This window comes from Giraffa tippelskirchi, chromosome 2, assembly GCF_054371585.1.
Source record: "Giraffa tippelskirchi isolate mGirTip1 chromosome 2, T2T-mGirTip1v1.2.pri, whole genome shotgun sequence".
NCBI classification, from domain to species: Eukaryota; Metazoa; Chordata; class Mammalia; order Artiodactyla; family Giraffidae; genus Giraffa; species Giraffa tippelskirchi.
The window spans coordinates 120,074,720-120,096,686 of NC_137276.1; the positions used below are offsets into that span (position 1 = coordinate 120,074,720).

Consider the following 21,967-nt stretch of genomic DNA (forward strand, 5'->3'; position numbering starts at 1 on the left):
CTTATTTTTCATACCAAGTGAATTATACTTACAATTTGCCATCTTTGAAAGATCGAACAAGAATATTATCCTTTTTCACAGCAATTTCATCACTACAATCAGGACATACCACCTTTTTAAAAAAAAGTAAGAAACTATTATAACTAAAAGCACTGTTTATAGATAGTTACATTAAGTATCAATTATTTAAATCTTAAAAAATAGTTTCAGCTTAAAATCTAAAAACTAATTTTAGTTTGAGGGTAAAAACACATACACATGCGTAACAATATACACAAGTAATTTAAAGTTTATATCCTAAAACACACACATACAGATGTGGGAATGCACACAAGTAATTTTATTTTCTATGTCCTTCCAGCTCTCTGGATTATCCACGTTATTTTTTGACATAGGCATGATGTTGAGAGCACAATCATGGCTATGACTAGACTGATGCTATGGACCAAGTCTAGGCAGAAACAGAAAACTGGATGAGAGTGCCTCAGGGGTGGAACGAGGGAGAGCTGGTCTTAGTAGAAGGTCTGCAGCAGGGCTAGGAGAACGGCAGGGACCAAAGTGGGGTATCAGAATCAGAGCAGTCTCTGTCTTAAAAAAGACAGAGATGATGTGTTGCTTATTATTTACATCTAAACATGTATGTTAATAATACTAAAATTTCTCCATAATACTACCCATTCTAAAAATAAATGATTTTAAAGTGAGTACCTTCCTGGAATTGACATAACGTTTACTAATACCAAAATAAAAGATTTTATTTGAAGTGACTCCAGCTATTACTGAAAGGAAGGATAAAGCATGCCTTCTCAAAGATAATATTAATTCAAGACACCTATAAATTTTTATTATTTTAATTCCAAGACAGTTCACTATATATACTAAGAACATCATAGTTTTTTTTTTTTTATGAAAAAAATGGGCTAAATAAGTATGACAGATTTAAGAACTGTCTCATTAGCTCTGAAAAATGCCACAATAGTACTTAAATGAATGCATTCTCACTACAGGTTTGAGAGGAGCCAGAAATATGTAAGTTCTAATTCAGTCTTTAATTCACTTTTTTTCTAATTTATTTTTTAATGTTTTGGCTGCATCATGTGTTACGCAGGATCTCAGTTTCTCAACCAATGATTGAATATTCCTCCTGCAGTGGAAGCACTGGTCCTAACCACTGGATAGCACAGGAAATTCCCCTAATTCAGTCTCTAAAAGGTTAGTATTTTCCATAATTGTAATTGCACTGCATTAAGCATTGCTTAAATGTTGATGGCATTATGAAATAATTCACTAAGAAAAGGCTTTTATATGTATTAGCATCTAGGAAAACTTTCCTATCATTTCAAAAGAGTCCTGAAGTAAATACTTAATCTGTCCATTCATTCATCCAGTCACTCTACAAACTATTTCATCAAGGTACTGTGTACTAGAGCACAGAGGCCAAGACAGTCACTGTTTCTCCACACAGTGAGCTTGTATTCTAACTGGGAAGACAAGCACTAAACAAGTTAAGTGCACATTTATTTAACGGCTATTATCTAGGTGGTCAGAAATCACGTTCTTGAGGAAACAACATTTACACTAAGCTTTGAAAACTGAGTAGGAACTGATTTGACAAAGGATGGATGTGTATACACATGTCTGTAGGCCAGGCTGCACTGCAAGAAGAGGAAACAGATTATGGGAAGGGCCTGACACAGCAAGCAGTGCAACCCATTCTAGGAAGTAAAAGGTCAACGTGGCTAACTTTCTGCCTGGGCTGAGTAAGAAAGGTAAGCAGAACTTCAATTCAGTTCAGTCCAGTCACTCAGTCGTGTCTGTCTCTTTGCGACCCCTTGAACCACAGCATGCCAGGCCTCCCTGTCCATCACCAACTCCCTGAGTCCACCCAAACCCATGTCCATTGAGTCGGTGATGCCATCCAGCCATCTCATCCTCTTTCGTCCCCTTCTCTCCCTGCCCTAAATCCTTCCCAGCATCAGGGTCTTTTCCAATGAGTCAGCTCTTTGCATCAGGTGGCCAAAGTATTGGAGTTTCAGCTTCAACATCAGTCCCTCCAATGAACACCCAGGACTGATCTCCTTTAGGATGGACTGGTTGGATCTTCTTGCAGTCCAAGGGACTTTCAAGAGTCTTCTCCAACACCACAGTTCAAAAGCATCAATTCTTTGGCACTCAGCTTTCTTTATAGTCCAACTCTCACATCCATACATGACCACTGGAAAAACCATAGCCTTGACTAGACAGACCTTTGTTGGCAAAGTAATGTCTCTGCTTTTTAATATGCTATCTAGGTTGGTCATAACTTTCCTTCCAAGGAGTAAGTGTCTTTTAATTTCATGGCTGCAGTCACCATCTGCAGTGATTTTGGAGCCCCCAAAAATAAAGTCTGACACTGTTTCCACTGTTTCCCCATCTATCTGCCATGAAGTGATGGGACCAGATACCATGATCTTAGTTTTCTGAACGTTGAGCTTTAAGCCAACTTTTTCACTCTCCTCTTTTACTTTCATCAAGAGGCTCTTTAGTTCTTCTTCACTTTCTGCCATAAGGGTGGTGTTATCTGCATATCTGAGGTTATTGATATTTCTCCCGGCAATCTTGATTTCAGCTTGTGCTTCTTCCAGCCCAGCGTTTCTCATGATGTACTCTGCATAGAAATTAAATAAGCAGGGTGACAATATATAGCCTCGATGTACTCCTTTTCCTATTTGGAACCAGTCTGTTGTTCCATGTCCAATTCTAACTGTTGCTTCCTGACCTGCATACAGATTTCTCAAGAGGGAGGTCAGGTGGTCTGGTATTCCCATCTCTTTCAGAATTTTCCACAGTTTATTGTGATCCACACAGTCAAGGGCTTTGGCATAGTCAATAAAGCAGAAATAGATGTTTTTCTGGAACTCTCTTGCTTTTTCGATGATCCAGCAGCTGTTGGCAGTTTGATCTCTGGTTCCTCTGCATTTTCTAAAACCAGCTTGAACACCTGGAAGTTCACAGTTCACGTATTGCTGAAGTCTGGCTTGGAGAATTTTAAGCATTACTTTACTAGCGTGTGAGATGAGTGCAATTGTGCGGTAGTTTGAGCATTCTTTGGCATTGCCTTTCTTTGGGACTGGAATGAAAACTTACCTTTTCCAGTCCTGTGGCCACTGCTGAGTTTTCCAAATTTGCCGCCATATTGAGTGCGGCACTTTCATATCGTCATCTTTTAGGATTTGAAATAGCTGAACGGGAACTCCATCACCTCCACTAGCTTTGTTTGTAGTGATGCTTCCTAAGCTTAGATTTGTCCATTTTGTAAGCCATGTTAATTCTGAGGACAAAAATCTAAAGTCTTTCAGGGAAGGATCTGAAGCAAGACAATGTCGTAATAGAATTGCCGTTTTTAAAATTATTTTTGGCTGTCACAAAGAAAATGGACCAGAGAAGGGCATGAGTTGAAAGAGATTAAGCTACTGCAAATCATCCAGGTGAGAGATGGTGACCTGGATATAAAGTGGTGGTGATGGCAAATTAAAGGAATGAGAAATATTAGAGATAATTAGGGAAGTGAAGAGGTGAGAGAGAAAAGGATGCTTACATTTCTACCTTGTGCAAATGGTGTCATTCACAGGGAAAGGAAACAGTGGAGAGGGGTCAAGTTTGGGAATACAGGGAGGAGAGAGTAAATTCAGGTTTATTAAGCTTGTTAAGTTTTCAGGTGACTAAAGGACAACCAAGTAGAGATACTGAATAGACAGATACTCAGGTTCAGAGCTCAGAGTAGAGGTATGAACGCTAAGATATAAACTTGGGAGTAAACAGCCAAAATAGAGGTCTCAAACTGAGCCAAATCACCCATTTTTTGCTTTCTCATGAGACTGGATTTTGAAAAACAAACATGCTAGACTTTGGTGACATTGTGTGTAAGTAAGCGGGTCCACTTTCCATTCTGTTACAGGAACTAAAATCCATATTTTATCCTATTTATCCATGCATGTGATTTTCTCGGTCCTTAAGACATTTCAGTTTATTATCTCTGCAACCCCTTATTAAAGGGGATGAGATCACCCTGAAAAAATATAGAGTGATATATTCTGAAACCTAAACAACAACATTTAAAGCTCAGTTAGAGGAAAAATGATGATGGAAACTGAAAAACAGGACTGTGTGAATCAGGGAAGCTAAGATTTCCACCCCTTAAAATGGGAGTAAATACCACTTATGTTTCAGCCTCAATTAGGATGAAATGAGCCTGTGCACTTACCTTAACAAGTTAGCACAGTGCCTGGCCAGGGGAAGTGCTCAAAACATGGTAGCTATTTATTGTTCCTAAGAGTATGTAATTGTTTTCTAACATGACATTACCAGGCACTTGTTAACATTACTCAATTTATAAACTACTTTCACAAATAGAAATGCAAATATTTTATGTGATTATGTCAAGGCTGTTTGATTCAGAACACAATTTCACACTATAGTTGATAAAAATTATCCATTACTATCCAAGAGATCTCAAATTTGCGTGGAGGATAACATGTATCAATAATGCTAAGATATTAAAAATAATAATGAAATGGTTGACTAAGCAGATTACTAACCTTTTGGTATTGTAAATCTTTTCCTCATCATCAGGAAACTATTTAGAAATGATGATGAGAATGTTAAATTAATATTGAAAATACTAAAGTGAAAATTTTAATGTTCCTGTTGTTTTAGAAAAAAAGTACAAGAAGCTCTTTTAAAACATGTTTTCAAAAGAAATCCTCACAAAGAATCTTAGTGCTTTAGGAAAAAAGAAATGACCACATACACTGACTTAAGTCTTCTGCTTACCATTAACCCAAAGCTTGACCAGTTATTTAACCCTTCTAACACTGAGTTTCCTTATCTTTAAATGAGGATAAATACATATCTCATAAGCCTCATAAAGATCTTAGCACAATCCTTGCACACAGCAGTATCCATTAAATGAGGAATGGACAGATGGATATATGAAGAGGTACAAAGGTATTATACAATATTTACATTTATGAAAATAATTGCCTTCATTAGTTTAAATTATAAGAGCTGACATTTATTGGGCACTTATTTTGTGCAAAACACTTTTAATACTCAGGATTCAGAATACAAAACGTTCAACAAAAATGATGACAAATAGATACCATTTGCAGTCAATAGTAGAAAACAAGATTCTGTTCCTCTTTAGCAGTCTTCTGCATGGTAGACTTAGAAGTTTTAAAAGTTTGCACAAAGAATTTTTTATCCAAAATTCAGCAGTGTAATATACCAAGCCTTTAAAATTACCATGATTTTGCTTTTCATGTATGAATTCGAAAGTTCTTTGTACTCAGAAACAATTTTCAAAGTAATTCTGTGTGAACTGAATGATGCTAAAACCATTTGCCATTCTGTACCTATGAAAAACACTGATTTTTAAGAAAATCAACTTCTTTCTTCATGAACTTATATAGTTGAAAATTAAGCTCTTATACTGAAGTTACTCACCAATGCAGGAAACCACAGTGCTTTCTTTTTATCCAAACTAACGTAATCTACACATACAACTTTTCCCAGAAGCTCATCAATCTGTTTCCTATCATCCTCATCTTCATCACTGGAGGATGAAGAAGACTCTTCCTCTGGTCTAGGGAGAGAAAAAATGAGATATTTCTATTTATCTTCACAAAGAATAAGCATGCCAAGTTGATGAATACAGGTTTTCTAGAAATCCTATCCTGTTTCCTACAACCTACAAAATGGCTAAATTAAACTTTTTAATAGTTTTATAAATTGCTAAAGAATAATTTTTTTAAAAAAGTTTATCACTAGATGAAAAGCACAGTGTTTTCCTAAAAATGTCCTGAATTTATTTAGTGCTATTTTAAAAGATTACAGGGAAGATCAAAACAGAATAGCACTGGTTCCTAAATTCTCAAAACCTGAAGGCCCCATTTTAAGTATCCGAGGACTGCACTAAAATACACTACCTTCTTCTCTCAGATTAAAGGAATTCTAGAAATGGTAATGCACTCCCAGTACAAAGCAAATTTTAAAAGGGGGAAGGGAGATCTTTACTAACAGAGGGTCAGGGTAGAGAGAGGAGTCAATCTAATAAGACATCACCATTGCCATGCTTAATATCAGATACATAAAAACTAAGTATTCATAAGATGTACAGTATGGTTGTTTTGTATTACGTGAAAAATTCCTTTCAGTTACACCGTATTCTGAATAAATTAAAAAGAAGAAAAAGGAACTCAAACCATCCATTTGATGTTAGAAGGAAGTATAGTAAAAAATAAAACTTAAAAAGAAAGGGAAAAAAAAAAAACACAAACACACAAAACAAAGTTCTCAGTCTGGTTCTAAAAAAGCCCACAGTCAGTAGTAAAGAAAATGGATTCTAATAGGGGGATGGGTGGGAGGCTTGGAGGGAGGGGGACATATGTATACATATGGCTGATTCACTTTGTTGTACAGCAGAAACTAACACAACACTGTAAAGCAATTATACTCCAATTAAAAAAAAATTTATTCTAATTACTATGTTCAAAATGCCCAGAATAAAGATATTAAGAAATGTGGAATAAATAGACTGCAACAAAATGAGAAATAAAAACATATGGTATTTTTATAAAATAAAAAGCATGACAATATAAATGTCATCCCCTCATATTTATATGTGCTGCGTGCTTAGCCGCATCCAACTCTTTGCAATCCCATGGACTCTAGCCCTCCACGCTCCTCTGTCCATGAGATTTTCCCTGCAAGAATACTGGAGTGGGTTTCCATTTCCTTCTTCATTATATCTATATATTCCAACATAAATATAAAGGAAGCAAAACCTATTATAACACTATTAAATATTTTATAGTGATAAGGGGAATATCACTATTTGATTTCAGTGATCATTCAATTAACCTAAAAATTGTCCCCTGATAAAAAACAAAGCACATCTTCAAAGTTTGCTACTGAGAACACTGTATTTCAAATGGCACTTGAAGCAGAAGACTTTACTGCAGTCCTCGGATACTTCAACCCCTACTTAGAAAGCAGGTAGTAGGCAGCAGGAAAAACCAACATATTTTCATATTAGTGGAGCGTGCTGCTGCTGCTGCTAAGTCGCTTCAGTCGTGTCCGACTCTTTGTGACCCTATAGACGGCAGCCCACCAGGCTCCGCCGTCCCTAGGATTCTCCAGGCAAGAATACTGGAGTGGGTTGCCATTTCCTTCTCCAGTGCATGAAAGGGAAAAGCAAAAGTGAAGTCGCTCAGTTGTGTCTGACTCTTAGCGACCACATGGACTGCAGCCTACCAGGCTCCTCCATCCATGGGATTTTCCAGGCAAGAGTACTGGAGTGGGGTGCCATTGCCTTCTCCGTAGTGGAGTGTAAAACCTTACAAATAGGTACACAGCTTGGAATGGTAATGACAGACCTTCACAAGTCTGATTTCTACTTGATTAGAAGAACTTCTCAAAGACAAGGACTTTTATTTCTCCACTTTCTAATGATTATAGAACACAACCAAATTTAAAATCATAATTATTGCTTTTTTCAAAATAGTCACAGAGGACGTATTCAGCTACGGATGCCCTCTATGCCATTACCATTAGCAAGACAAAAATCACAATGTCACAAATAACATTAATCAAATCTGTAAAACACAGAAAGAGAAAACGGGGCTTTACTTGGCTAACACAATCATCTGTGATAGTATAAAAGTTCTAATTTCTTTCATAAGACTTAACAAATGTGAAGACTTCAGACACGAGAAAGTTATATATCTACTATAAACTGAATGGCTACATAGAACAGCCATCCACTTTAATGTCTAGGTTCCACTCCAAAACCATTCCCCACTCGTGGACTAGACGCCCTTCTCCACTCTCACATCCTCAAGCTTTTGTTCCAGCAATGTTCCTACCTCTCCCCTCTAGCAGTTTTTCTACCTCTACTAGTTTGAGTCCTACTAGCACTGTGTTATTTCTAAGAAAATGCTGTTACTTCTTCCACTTAAAGAACAACAACAAAAGATCCCCTGACCTCATTTTCTCAACCAGCTACTACTCTTCTTTGCAGAGAAACAGCCTAGAATGCTTTATCCCCAGACACTTGGAAACTTTTTCACCTCCTCTAAGTCTCTGTTCAAATGTCATTTCAATTACAATCACCTTATTCATATTTACAACTTGCCCATCCGAATCCCCAACCTTATTTTATTATTTCCACAGCACTGACAAATCTATCATACTACTTAATTTACTTAATTCTTCTTTTTTTGGTATTGCCCATCTCTCTCCATATGAGAGAATGTAAGCTCTAAAGGTAGAGGAGGTGTTTTGGCTGCACCGCGTGGCATGCGGGATTTTAATTCTCTGACCAGGGATGGAATCCATGTCCAATGCATTAGAAGTGTGAAGCCTTAACCACTGGACCACAAGGGAAGTCTCCCAGAAACTTTATGAATGCCTGTTTTGTTCACTGATATATCCCATGTACTTGAACAGTACTTGGCACAACACAGATGCTCAATAAATATTTGCTGACTAAATAAGTGAACTAAATAGGTTCATTTCTTTCTACTGTGGTATTTCTGATTTATATTTCTCCTGAAATTACATAATGTATACCATCAACATAATGTATACAACCAGTTTAAACCATACCTTTATACCTAAGACTCCTTTAATTTTTCCTTGTAGTGGAATGTAGCCAGGAAATTGTTTATATAAGACGAGTATTCAATAAACTGATACACCAAAATAAATGAGCATCAGAAATATTTTAAGGGAGCAAAGACAGAATAAGCAGAGAATCTGCTTGGTGCTTACTCCCCTCTGACACTGTTGCTTCTCTGGTACCAGGTATGTGTTTATAGAGCCACAACAAAATAACTAGTGTCGCTGAAATAACATGTGATGATGCCACTGGAAACAAAGCTAATTACATGGGAATGTTTACCAAACAAACGAACAGCTTGTCACTTAAAGCTGATCACACATCAATATTAATTATAAATTAATTGTAAATCAAATAAGAATTTGGCAACTTAGACATGTGCCAAAGAGTACCATATGATGAGGTACAAAGAGAAAACTGAGCCAGAAACTTCAGAGGCTCAATCTTTAAAATGCAATTTGGACTTCAGTGATCCTTACTCTTTCAAACAACTAACTCAGCTTCAGATTTTGTACTGCAAATTCAAAATCTGTATTAGCATCAGGAAGACTGAAAATGTATAGCCTCTTAAGAGATTAAAATATACAGATCATACGAACGTGTACGAACTTAACCAATAAAATGTTTTTTCCCAGTTTTTATCAAGAAGGAAATGAATCAAATTCTCATATCAAAATAAAGCAGTGAATAATAAAAAGAACTTTTGGACTTAGGTAGTGGTGCTGGTTGTAAAATTTTGTGAATGCACTAAAAAACACTGAAAACTGAATACTTTAAAAGGGTGAATTTTATATGTGAATTATATCTCAATAAAAATATTATTCAAGATCGATCTGCAGACCTGTAAGTATTAGGTGTAAATCACTAGTTTATTGGGTAAATCTTAGCAATGTTACTGGGTAGAAACTACCCACAAATAATACCTAACAAGTATCATTACAAGCCTTATAGGCTTTATTCCTTTTCTGAAGGGTAACAGCCTAGAGTGCTTTCCTACAAAGAGTGTTGCATATATACTTTGGCCACGTTACCGGAAAAAACTTTTGGAGGAGCACAAATATTTCTATAATTTCAGAATTCTATTCTTCAGGTAGAATTAAAGAAAACTTCTGCATACAATATAAATTATAAGGGAAAAATTCACTCAAGTTATACATTATCAAGAGGATCAATAACTTGCTTTTAAAAAATTAAGCCAGAGGATGATAATCTTTCAAACATATCTGAATACATTAGGATTAAAAGCAGACTATAAATAAAATAATTAACGGAAGGTATCAAAAATAATCAATTTTGGAATAACTAGAGGCCGATTAACTGGTATGTGGATTACTTAAAAGAAAACAAAGGTAGTGATATATCACTGCAACAATGGAGTCCCAGGAATCCTGGGAAGGATAATCTTATTTATCTTGGTACAAATTTTAAATGGCAATCAGAGAACCATAATGAAGACCTTTTCAAGTTGAGTAATGGAAGAGGAAATGAAGGTCAGATAAATGACCTTAAGACGCAGGTCCCAGATTTTGTTGCAGAAAATCACTCGGAAGAAAGGGAAGAAAGAACTTCGAGGAGATGGGTATTTTAAGCTGTGGTGCTCGCCAGTGGCGCTTACACACCAATGCTTAGAGCACCAAGGAGGCACTAAGAATGACCACACCAGTGAGACGGAAAGAGCAGCAAGTGAAGGAAGACTGCAGACAAGCGGCACTTCATTTCCTACGTAGTAACTCTCGACCTTTGTTCTGCCTTCACACTTCACTTATTTACAGCAAATATTTCATTGTACACACAGAGATTCTCAACAGGAATATCACTAACTCCATGTTTGCTAGCGTCTTTAGAAAACGAAAATCAATTTGCTCAGTGACAACCGCATGCTTTCTTCTCATATGCAAGAAAGGGAGACCTCAGCCAAGAAACGTAACAGATATTTTAATATACTATAATTTTTGGTCTGTTGGGTGTGTGTATATGCGTGTGTGTGTGTGTGTACTGAGCAGCTTGTGGCATCTGAAGTTTCCCAACTGGATCTGGGCCCTCGGGAATTCCTTTTTGGTCATTTTTGTAGATCAATCTATGTGATAGTCCATAAATTACCTTATTTTAAAATATTTTTACACTTCTGGATGACATTTGTAGAAAGGTACAATACTGTCTAAATATTAGATGAAATCTGTTTCAAAATTAAAAGGATTCTTGATTCAAAAACAGTTTCCCCTACAGTATGTACATAATACAAAACAAAGGAATGATGTTTTTAAATTCACAAAATAGAGCCCCAAACAGTCCTTCCTGTCAGACATAAACACTAGTAAGCAGAATTTTTACATACTTAAAAATAAACAAATTTTATATGTAAATGAAATCATGTTACATACTGATATTTCATGAAAAGTTTTTTCATTCAATACATGATGACGATATCTAGTACATATGTGTGTGTGTGTTAGTCACTTAGTTGTGTCCAGCTCTTTACAACTAAATGGACTGTAGCTGGCCAGGCTCCTCTCATGGGATTCTCCAGGCAAGAATAGTGGAGTGGGTTGCCATTTCCTTCTCCAGGGGATCTTCCCGACCCAGGGATCAAACCTGGGTCCCCTGCGTTGCAGGCCGATTCTTTACCGTCTGAGCTACAGGGAAGTCTTAGTGATTACTAAGTGATTATTATTAGTAATAGTAATTACTATATAAACGTTTTAAGGATATGAATTCATTTCACCTTTGAAACAACTCTGCGGGCTTCCCTGGTGGCTCAGACAGTAAAGAGTCTGCCTGCAGTGCAGGAGACCTGGGTTCGATCCCTGGGTCGGGAAGATCCCCTGGGAAAGGAAATGGCAACCCACTCCAATATTCTTGCCTGGAAAATCCCATGGACGGAAGAGTCTGGCAGGCTACAGTCCACAGGGTCGCAAAGAGTCAGACATGACTGAGTGACTTCATTTTCTTTCTTTGAAACTAAACTCTTAAGAGACAGGGAATACTATTACCTCAGTTTTACAGATGAGAAAATTAAGGTATGAAAAGACTGAGCATGCTGCCCAAAGTCACACAGCAAGAAAGTGGCAGAAGCAGGATTCAAACCCATGCTATTGTGCTTCACTGTTCACACTTAAGATCTCTCTTTTTTTTTTTTTGGCCACACATCAATATATGCTAGATCTTACTTAGTTCCCTGACCAGGCATTGAACCCTTGCCCCCTTCAGTGGCAGTACGGAGTCTTAACCACTGGACCACCAGGAAAGCTGCCACTGTTCACACTCTCAACTTAGCCACACTTCCACTCTTAAGAGCTAGAAAAGTGGAAAATCTTTGCTAATAAAGTAATTTTACATTAAATATACCCACACCTCACTATTTCAACATCATCAATCACAGTTAATTAAGAGTTGACTATAAAGCTATGGGAAGACTATAATGATCAATGATAGATAAAATTTTAATTCACAATTGAAATTATTAATTTTCAAATGGGTATCAAAATATTTAACTCATAAGTGCTTCAGTGAATATGTTATGGCAAATAATAGCCCTCTGAAAAACCTGAAAACAGTATCAGATCACAGTAACATTTATTAATCACAACAGGACTCTTCTAAACTGAAAATGTCATTGTACATTTTTTACTTATTTTTCTTTCTGGCTAGAATACACAAATTTTAAATGTTACACCAAGAAGAATAAATAATAATCACAACCTCAGTATCCTAAAAATAATCAAGTCACCAGCAAGCTACATCACAAGTGAGAGAAATTTTCACCTATTGAGAAAACATTTTCTAAAAGATGAAAAGAGTTAAGGAAGAAAAAGAAATGCATGGCCCAAATCATTAGTAGCAAAATAATCAATATTAAATATTTTTTCAATGCAAGGATTTGTCTTTTCATTTCCTCCCTCAAATGAGTCCTTATTCATTTCCTGTTAAAATTCATTTGGAAAATTAACTGTGATACTCTAAACAAGAAAGAGTCAATCAACTGAATGGGAAAAGGACTATGCAACATGGGAGAGTTCAAGTCCTGGTCCTTTCCTTCCTGTGTTTCTTGGATTAGTTACTGTCTCGGAGGCCAATTTCCCCAATTTTTAATAGGGATAAAAATAATACCTACCTTTATGAGTTTGCTGTCAGGCTGAAACTAAGCTATATGAGAGAGCATGTTTACCCAATTTTTATTGCCAAAGCTTAGCCACTATTAGATTTAATACCTGACTCTGTATTTTGAATGAAAGCATTCACTGCCATTTAAAAGTTTCAATAATTCAACTCAATATTTTTCATACCTACTCTGATAATACTTAGCTCAGGCACATTAATATTTTAAAAATTTTATCCAAGTAAAATATTCAAAACTGTTTGTAAACAATTTAACCTCCAATAGAATAAATTAAAAACTACTTTTTCCTGCCGCATCCTTCCTCATTTTCTTCTGCAGAGACAACTGTTTTGAATTTTAACTCTTTCAGCTCTGACAGTTAAAACCTCATCGCTAAGTAATATTCTTATACCACTATATTTATACATTTAAAACGCTATTCTATCAATCTCCCATTGTTATAGGACTTGCTGCTACTGCTGCTGCTAAGTTGCTTCAGTCGGGTCCGACTCTGTGCGACCTCATGAATGGCAGCTCACCAGGCTCCCCCCGTCCCTGGGATTCTCCAAGCAAGAATGCTGGAGTGGGTTGCCATTTCCTTTTACAATGCATGAAAGTGAAAAGTGAAAGTGAAGTCGCTCAGTTGTGTCCAACTCTTAGCGGCCCCGTGGACTGCAGCCCACCAGGCTCCTCCGTCCATGGGATTCGCCAGGCAAGAGTACTAGAGTGGTAGAGTGGGCTGCCATTGCCTTCTCCATATAAGGACTTGACTTTTATATGTAAGCAACTTCTCTACCCTCCATACTACTAATGCAGTGTTTCTTTCTAATATGATTTTTGAGAGGAGTAACTAAATGCCTTTGCTATTTTTTTCCATCTGTTACCATTGTTATCTTTAATTTCCCACTAATGTTGCATCATACAAGATAACAAGTCCTCCCTTTAATAGCAATTTTCCTTTCTCCACTCTGCAGTCTACTGACCACTAGCATCTAGTGTTACTACTGAGAAGTCTGATGATGCCTGCCATTCTGCTTCTCAGTCTTTAGCAATGAACTATTTTTTCTTTCTGGAACTGTTAGAAGATTGTTTCTTTATCTCTGATGATCTGAAGTTTCATGACTCCTTGATCCTGTGATCCCTTTTAATTTAAAGCCTTTAAGAGCCTAAGCATTTTTCACCACAAATAATTTGTTAAAAATGTACAGTATGTGTCCCAACAGTAAGAAGACATAAAAACAAGATAGTTCGGTTGTCAGGAGGACTTAAATTATTAGGAAGGAAAAGCAAACATGACAATGATAATAACAGGTGAAATACTGTCTATGACATTAGATAAATGCAAAGAATTTAGAGGATTCAGCGGAGAAGAAAACATGTCTGTCAACCCACGGATCGAACCCAGGCCTCCCGCATTGTAGGTGGATTCTTACCAGCTGAGCCACCAGCGAAGCCCAAGGAAAGAGAGGGGAGGCACAAAACAGTTCACAGAAAGGTTGGGCATTTCTGGCTGAGAACTGAAGAATGAGTGAGCCAGTGGCAAGGAAGGGTGGCATTTAAGACAGGAAAAAAACAGCATGAATAAAAAACACGGTATCAAAAAAACAGAGCATGTATTACTCAGGATACTCAGGAAATACTGACTAAACCCATTTTGACACTGGCATAAGATACATGTAAGGAGAACTGGGAGGCAGATAAATAATATAGCTGTTAAGGCTGGCTGTGCATGGAGATCCTCAAGCACCCATGCCAAGGAGAGTCTGAAGTTACTCTTAGATTCAGTTAGCATTTAAATTTAAAATTACAATTTAAAATTAACAACTATAAAACAACACTAGAAGGAGAAATGAATTCAGGTTCAACTAACAGTTATGAAAATGGACTTACATATGATTAGATCTTCTTCCTCTATTTGTTTTCTTTCCTATGACTGGAGTGCCAAAATGTTCAGGGTTGGTGAGTGGGAGCTGGTCTAATGTCTGTGGGTAGGAACATAAACCCATCAAAAATTATTAAGTTGCAAGTTCTTTTTTTCCTGTTTAAATCAAATCAATTTAAGAATATCCTTAGATTTTTAGATTTAAAACTTCCCAAGGGAGACAAAAATACAACTTTCCTAAAGATTAAAAACTTTCACTTCAAAGAATTATTAGAAGATGAATGAGCTCGTAACTGGAAAAAAGTGAAAAGAAATTTAATGTTCTCTCTAGATAATTTCATTATCTACTTGAGGGTTGACAGACTTCTAAGAGTGATTAAAATATAAAACAAGACAAATACAGCTCAGTGGAAACACAGATTTGAGAGATGAGAAATCTATGTGTAAATACTTAATCCCTAGATTGAGGCCAACTGTATCTCAAATTTTTCTTTGCATATAGGGAATCATACTCTATAAAACAGAATTCTTAATAAGTAATAGAAACTAAATTATCAGGATAAGCATCAACTGCCTGAAAAAAGGGCTTCGGATAGGCAACATTATGACTCTGCAAACATTTCTGTAATAGCCCCCCCACCTACACCTCGATCCCCCTGCACTTGGCAGGATCTTATTTCCCCAGTCAGGGTTCAAACCCAGGCCCTGGCAGTGAAAGTGCCAAGTCCTAATCACTGGACCTCCACGGAATTCCCTGAAATAAATCCTACTTTTAAAGAAAATGTAAAAATTAGTTTTTCTAAAGTTAGTATTTTTATTTCCCCTTTCTTTTTAATATAGCAACATCCAATACTTGCTATGAAGACAATAATCAATAAGTGAACACTTCCTTCTTATTATCAACTGGCAATTCATGTCTCTCACCCTGCTCAAAAAAAAACTGATTTCCAGGGAAAGAACTGGTTGTTGGTTAAAAGCACAGTGAAAAAGGGGATTTTGAAATTCCTTCGTTTCCCCGTATCAGAGACTTCTTGGATTGTTTTGTGCCATTAATTCCTTAAAAGGTTTATATATCTAAAAAGTTAAAGTATCAATCTGAAGATGCTATCCCAACTGACTTAACTCTCTGAATATCATTTTGATAATAATCAAATTTCATCATCTTAAAGATTTTCCACAGTTACTGTTCCTTTTATCCCTCCAATAGAATCTTTGCTATTTCAGATACTTTTATGAACACAAGGGGAACAAAAGATCCCAGGAAAACTGTCACAGTGGAAGTGAGGGCAAGGAACTAGTTATGATAAAAACGTCTCAAAGTTACAAACAAGAATGTTATATGAAAGGGTGTCCATTACCTTAAAGATCAAATATTTAAATATAAACTAATGCCAATATTTAAAAGAAAAATTTGAACTTTTATTCTTAAAACTGAGATAATTTTGTTGAAACGGTGAACTAAAACATGAAAGGAGGTGGCATATTAATTCATTTTACATAATTTGTTAGAATATATGTAAATATGTTTAAGGTACACACACACACACACACACACACACACACACACACACACACACACACACACACACACACACACACACGTGATAGCTGCTCAGCTGTGTCCGACTCTTTGTGACCCTGTGGACTATAGCCTGCCAGGCTCCTCTGTCCATGGAATTCTTCAAGCAATAATACTGGAGTGGGTTGCCATTTCCATCTCCAGGGATACACACACACACACACACACACACACACACACACACGTCCAACAATGAAGAATACAGTACAGGAGAAAGTCACTAGCCACAAAGCATTAAATAAAAACTGATTCCTTGAAATGATAGACAAAAATCATAACTTTTAAATGGCTAAAGAAATGAATCTTTCAAATGTAGCTTGTAAGTCGGGCATTAAAAAAAAATATTTGAAGGCAAAAGCTTGCCCAAATACAATATGCCAGACAAAATCTCTTCAGAAGTAACCTGTTATTAACTCCTAATTATGCTTCCCAAATGTGAAAATTTCTAAGCATTCTATTTGGTAAGTAGGGAAAATAAATTATTTTGGCTCAGTTTCTCCTAAGCTAAATAAAAGAATTAAATGCCGTTCCCCTAAGATTAAGGCCACTCTCTTAAAAGTAGAGAAAGATCCCCTGGAGAAGGGAAAGGCTACCCACTCCAGTATTCTGGCCTGAAGAATTCCACAAACTGTATAGTCCATGGGGTTGCAAAAAGTCAGAAACCACTGAGCAACTTTAACTATCAGCTTTCTATTTTATTTCTATTTTAAGTATCGGCTAGTTATTTTACTTGGTTTACAAAAGAAAATATCCAGAATTTCTGAAAAGTTATCTAGGAATCACATATAGGAATTGCCAAATAAACCATAATCTCTCCCTAGTATTTAAAAGAGAATTAGAACAAGAAGAAGCAATTGTCTTATTGCTAAAAGCAGGCCTGTGTCCCTGGCCTCAATCCTGGAAAGCAGGAGCACATTTCACTTCACAGAGAAGAGTAAAGGACGGTCAGAATTAACAGGGCTTCCCTGGTAGCTCAGTAGTAAAGAATCTGCCTGCCTGTGCAGGAGAAGCGGGTTTGATGTCGGGTCAGGAACTGGAGAAGGAAATGGCTGGCTACCCACTACAGTATTCTTGCCTGGAAAATTCCATAGACAGAGGAGCCTGGCAGGCTATAGTCCATGGGGTAGCAAGAGTCAGACATGACTTCAGTTCAGTCATTCAGTTGTGTCCGACTCTTTGCGACCCCATGGACTGCAGCACACCAGGCTTCCCTGTCCATCACCAACTCCCCGAGCTTGCTCAGGCTCATGCCCATCGAGTCAGTGATGCCATCCAACCATCTTATCCTCTGTCGTTCCTTTCTCCTCCTGCCTTCAGACATGACTTAGCAACTGAACAACTACAACAAATACTTGAAGAGCAAAACCAGAGACTCCTGGCTATATTAAAGGCTGAAGAAAATTCCACAGGCCTAGGGGAAACATGCTGATAGCCCTGTCATCTAAAATGGGCTGCAGGAAATATTGAGCTAGGATTTCATCTAAACTTTCTTCAGCGTTTTCAATTGCATGTAGTAAATGCACAAAGAGAATTCCAGCTGATAAAACTACTTTGGAATATTATTCAAATTATGAATGCTCTACAGAAATACCCACTCTAACAGATGCCAAGGATAAATTCCATATCTATCTAGCTTACCCATGTACCTAGCATAGTACCCGCATACGGCAATGGGTAAGGAATAATACTCCAGTATTCTAATATCCTCTAGCAACATGAAATTTAACATGTAGAGATACACAGAGTAAAATTGATCCCTCCTGAAATTAAGGTGTATACACTGAGCTACTAGATATCACTGCTTCGGCCTTCATACCACAACTATCTTATAAACTATCCCAATTTAAAATTCTCCTGGCAAAGACAAATTAGTTGCTTATGATACTTCACTGGAATTAAGTAAATAAGACATATACCTTCACTAAAGTGAAAAATCAAGTGTTCAAGTTCTCATACTCATTAACCCACTATAATTATCACATATTCTAAGGAAAATGAAATTATTTCTAAGAACTCCATTAACTCAGAATTCTGTTAATGTCATCAGTGAAAGAAGCCAAATTCACTGTACTTGTCCCAAAGTTATATGTATTTTCTATCTTTAAAACTTCACAATTAATTCACCAAATGGTTATTGAAGGCTTTTGTGTAGAAAACACTACTAGGAAAAGGAGAGTTCATCAAGATGACAAAAATTTGGCTATTCCACCAAAACAGCTTACAATTTTAAAGAGAAAATGATAAAAGTAACAAAAAAAAGACCATAAACAAAAAAGTAAGACAAGTGGAAAAGGATCAAAGGATACTGAGATCAAATTTGGTTAGAGAGCTCATGAAAGACATCATAAAGGAGGAAGCATTTCTCATGATCTTGAGAGGAACAGGGCTCCAGAAGAAAACAAGAAAAGGAAGTATGAATCATAATCTGAAAGTCTTACAAATGAGAAGTACAAGGAAATAATAAAGCATGAGACTGAAAAGATAGGCCAGAATTATTACACAGAGAATCTGTCCCAAATTCGGAATTGAAATGGGATGTCAATCATTTAAGGGAAAGGAAAAATGACAACAAAAAAACAAAGTCTAATAATTTAACAGAAATATTAAAATTCCTCACAATAACATCCTTCTAAATAGTTATTAGAAAAAAGAAATCTTGGTTTGGTCACACTGTATATTAACTAATATTTATAGTGTTTTAGAATATAACACTATTTGTAACAGTACGTCCATTAAAAAATTTCTGAATTCCAAGTTACTGATTTTTAAAACTTTGTGAAGCCTTCACGCTTATTAAAACATCTTTCAATTTTAGAGCATGATTTTGGTACTAGGAAGTGCCGGTTTGAGAAATGGTTCTGACCATCAATTTCATCAACTGTAAGCTAAAAATAAGAACTGTATCTCTCTCATAATGCTGTAAATGTGAGGATATACGTAAAGCACTAAGGAAAGTCCCTGGCAGATATAAGCACTTCAGTTATTCACCCAACTAACATTTATTCAGCTCCTGCTCTGTGCCAGGCACTGTTGCAGGAACTCAGAACAAAGTGGTGAAGAAGACACACAAAATCTCTGCCACTGAGACACACTGTAGTGAGGAAGGCAGACAATAAATAAGGACATAAACACAGTGGTGAGAAAGATATGTGCTATAAAGAAAATTAAATTAACCTAAAAAGATTATGAGGAATGGAAGCGTCCATTTTAGAAAGGGCAGTCAGGCAAGCCTTCTCCAAAGAGAGGCTATAATAAATGTCAGCTGCTGGCAGCAGTAGTAGTTAGGAGGTGTTTGCAGTAGTCAGAGTAGTTAGGAGGTCCCTTTAACAATGATGGGCTTCACGTAGGTTACAAATAATCTCTATTCTACAATCATTTATAAATTATAGGACTCTATATGAAAGTTGCCTAAGGATAATAAACAATTCCACTGTATTTTCTTCATGGACAAACGCTAATTGCTAAAATACATTAAAAAAAAAAAAAGCATATAGAACCTGATAACTCAAACACAAGGCCTTAAAGTTTTCTCAGACTACATGCTAATACTTTTATGTATTAATGAATTTTCCTGATTAACAAGTAAGCTGCTTGAATAAGAAAGCAAAACTTTGCCACCCCCAATACAAAATACTACGACATGTTTGTTCATTAAGTGATTACTTACTTCACTCTCGGCAAAATGCCTCTCTCCTTTCAGGCACAGTGAGGATCGTCTCAACGTTTTCTCATCACCATCATCAAAAACTGCGAGAAGGGGTAGAAAAGGAAACTACTGAAGGGATTTTCAAAGATTAACAAAATGACATACATAAGTTATCATTTAACTTTATCAGTGCAAAGAGAGCTACTGCTTTAAAAGATTAGATCTGACATTAAGTATACATTTTAAGTTTGTAACAAACAATTTCAAATGCAGAGTATCTTATCCAATTTCTAGGGAAGAAAATAATATAATGAAACATCTTCCTTGGTATAGAAAACACCAAATGAAAAGAAGTTAGCATTTCAGAAAGAAAACTTTTAAATGCTGATTAATCCTTCTCAATAGGGTAGAGGAAAAGCAAGCTTTTCTATTGATAAATGCTGACAAATTTAAGAAACAAAAAACAAGAGTATAAATTTATATTTTCAGACTGCCCCTACAAATTACTCTAATCTCAATCTCAGCACTACTAACATTTTGGACCAGATGAAGCAGGAAAGCCTTCTTAAACAAGATTCAAACTAAAATTACAAAGGAAAAGGCAACCACAGGAAAACTGACTATCATATGAAAACTGACAGCAGAGATAAAAGTAAAGCAATAGAAGAATACTTGCAACTGAAGAGGAAAAGGTTTAACAATCCCTTTGTATATTTAAATATATAAACTCATATCCTAAAAATAAGACGATAACCTTTCCAAGAGGAAAAGATGGGATTGGTAAGACACTATATGTTGGCAATTTAAAAGAGAGAAAATACAACAGAAATAATGTTCCTTTCAATAAATATATGAAAATATGTCCAATCTCACTACTAATCATGAGAGAAGCAAATTAAAACAAAATTGAGATACTATTTTGCATCCAGATGGGCACAAATTTAAAAATACTAGTAACACTAAATTTGACAAGGGTTGGGAAAACAAGTACATTCATACACTACTGTTTATGGGAGTGTAAATTAATAGTCTTTTAGGAAAGTGGTTTTCATAACCTACTAAAGTTTTAAAAGGACATTTCCCTTCAATCTATGCCTAGTTCTCAATGCACACACTAGGGAAATACTACAATAATGTCCATGTACAAAAGACATTCAATCCATAATACAGTAATTTACTATGTAACACCAAGAAAACTGGCAACATCATCAGCAAGAATATTAGTTTAAAAAATTTATCTGTTGCATGACAACATGAATTTACTAAACACTACTGAAATGTACACTTAAAAATGGTTAAGATGAAAAAAAATACTCTAAAATACACTTTGAAGTGAAAAGCTAGAAATCCATTGTATAATATAGACACTAAGTTCAAATTATACACTATGTACATATTTATGAAATAAAGTTTTTAAAGATCCGGAAAGATAAAAACTGTTAATAGTAGTAACAACTATGGCAACTAAGAGAGGAAGTAAATCAAGAAAAAACTCTGCCTTATTTGTATTATCAGTGAAAATACATTTTAAGAAGAATATGTATTCCCTTACCTACAGTGTACCAACTAGCATCTGTTAACTTATTGATTACAGCTTCCTGATATGCACCATCAAGATTCTTCACTTCCACAATAGCCCCAACCTAAAGTATTTAAAAAAAAAAAAGTTAGAAAAACTTTTAGAAGAGAAATGAACAAACTAAAAACTGGCTTTTTTTTGACAAATTGATTTCATGATGGTGAAGAATCAAGTTAACTACTGATTTGTTTTAAAGTGCCAGCAATTTTACTCACGATTGTTTATGTATTATCAGTGAAAATATCAACATAATGAAAAAACCAAGTAATATCTAAGTATTATTATGGAAATATACGGATTTGTCCTTACAACCTCTCTGAGGGAACTCTCACGGGTCTGAGGATCCCTGTCTGTGAAATTGCGTATCTTTGACTCATATTACATACAACTCTTCTTTAAAGGATGCTGGGAAGAAATTAACAAATAATTCTGAGGTTCTCCTTAAGTTATAATGTACCAATAATGAAAATCATTCGAAATATTTTCACCTGATCAAGAAAATGCTGATAATTTATATAGTTTATAA

The 21,967-nt window shown here is 36.0% G+C and overlaps 1 protein-coding gene across 12 annotated transcripts in view; it reads right to left on the reverse strand.

The window, feature by feature from the left end:
- Positions 1–21,967, reverse strand: part of ARID4B (AT-rich interaction domain 4B) — a 140,882-nt gene that overhangs the window by 56,500 nt on the left and 62,415 nt on the right. For all 12 annotated transcript variants that reach the window (XM_081570423.1, XM_081570419.1, XM_081570416.1 and 9 more), the window contains 5 exons: positions 21,415–21,505; positions 19,884–19,963; positions 14,646–14,737; positions 5,485–5,623; positions 33–112 (listed from right to left, as the gene is read on the reverse strand). In XM_081570423.1, coding sequence (XP_081426549.1) covers positions 33–112; positions 5,485–5,623; positions 14,646–14,737; positions 19,884–19,963; positions 21,415–21,505 — 482 coding nt within the window. The remainder of the gene's footprint in view (positions 1–32; positions 113–5,484; positions 5,624–14,645; positions 14,738–19,883; positions 19,964–21,414; positions 21,506–21,967) is intronic.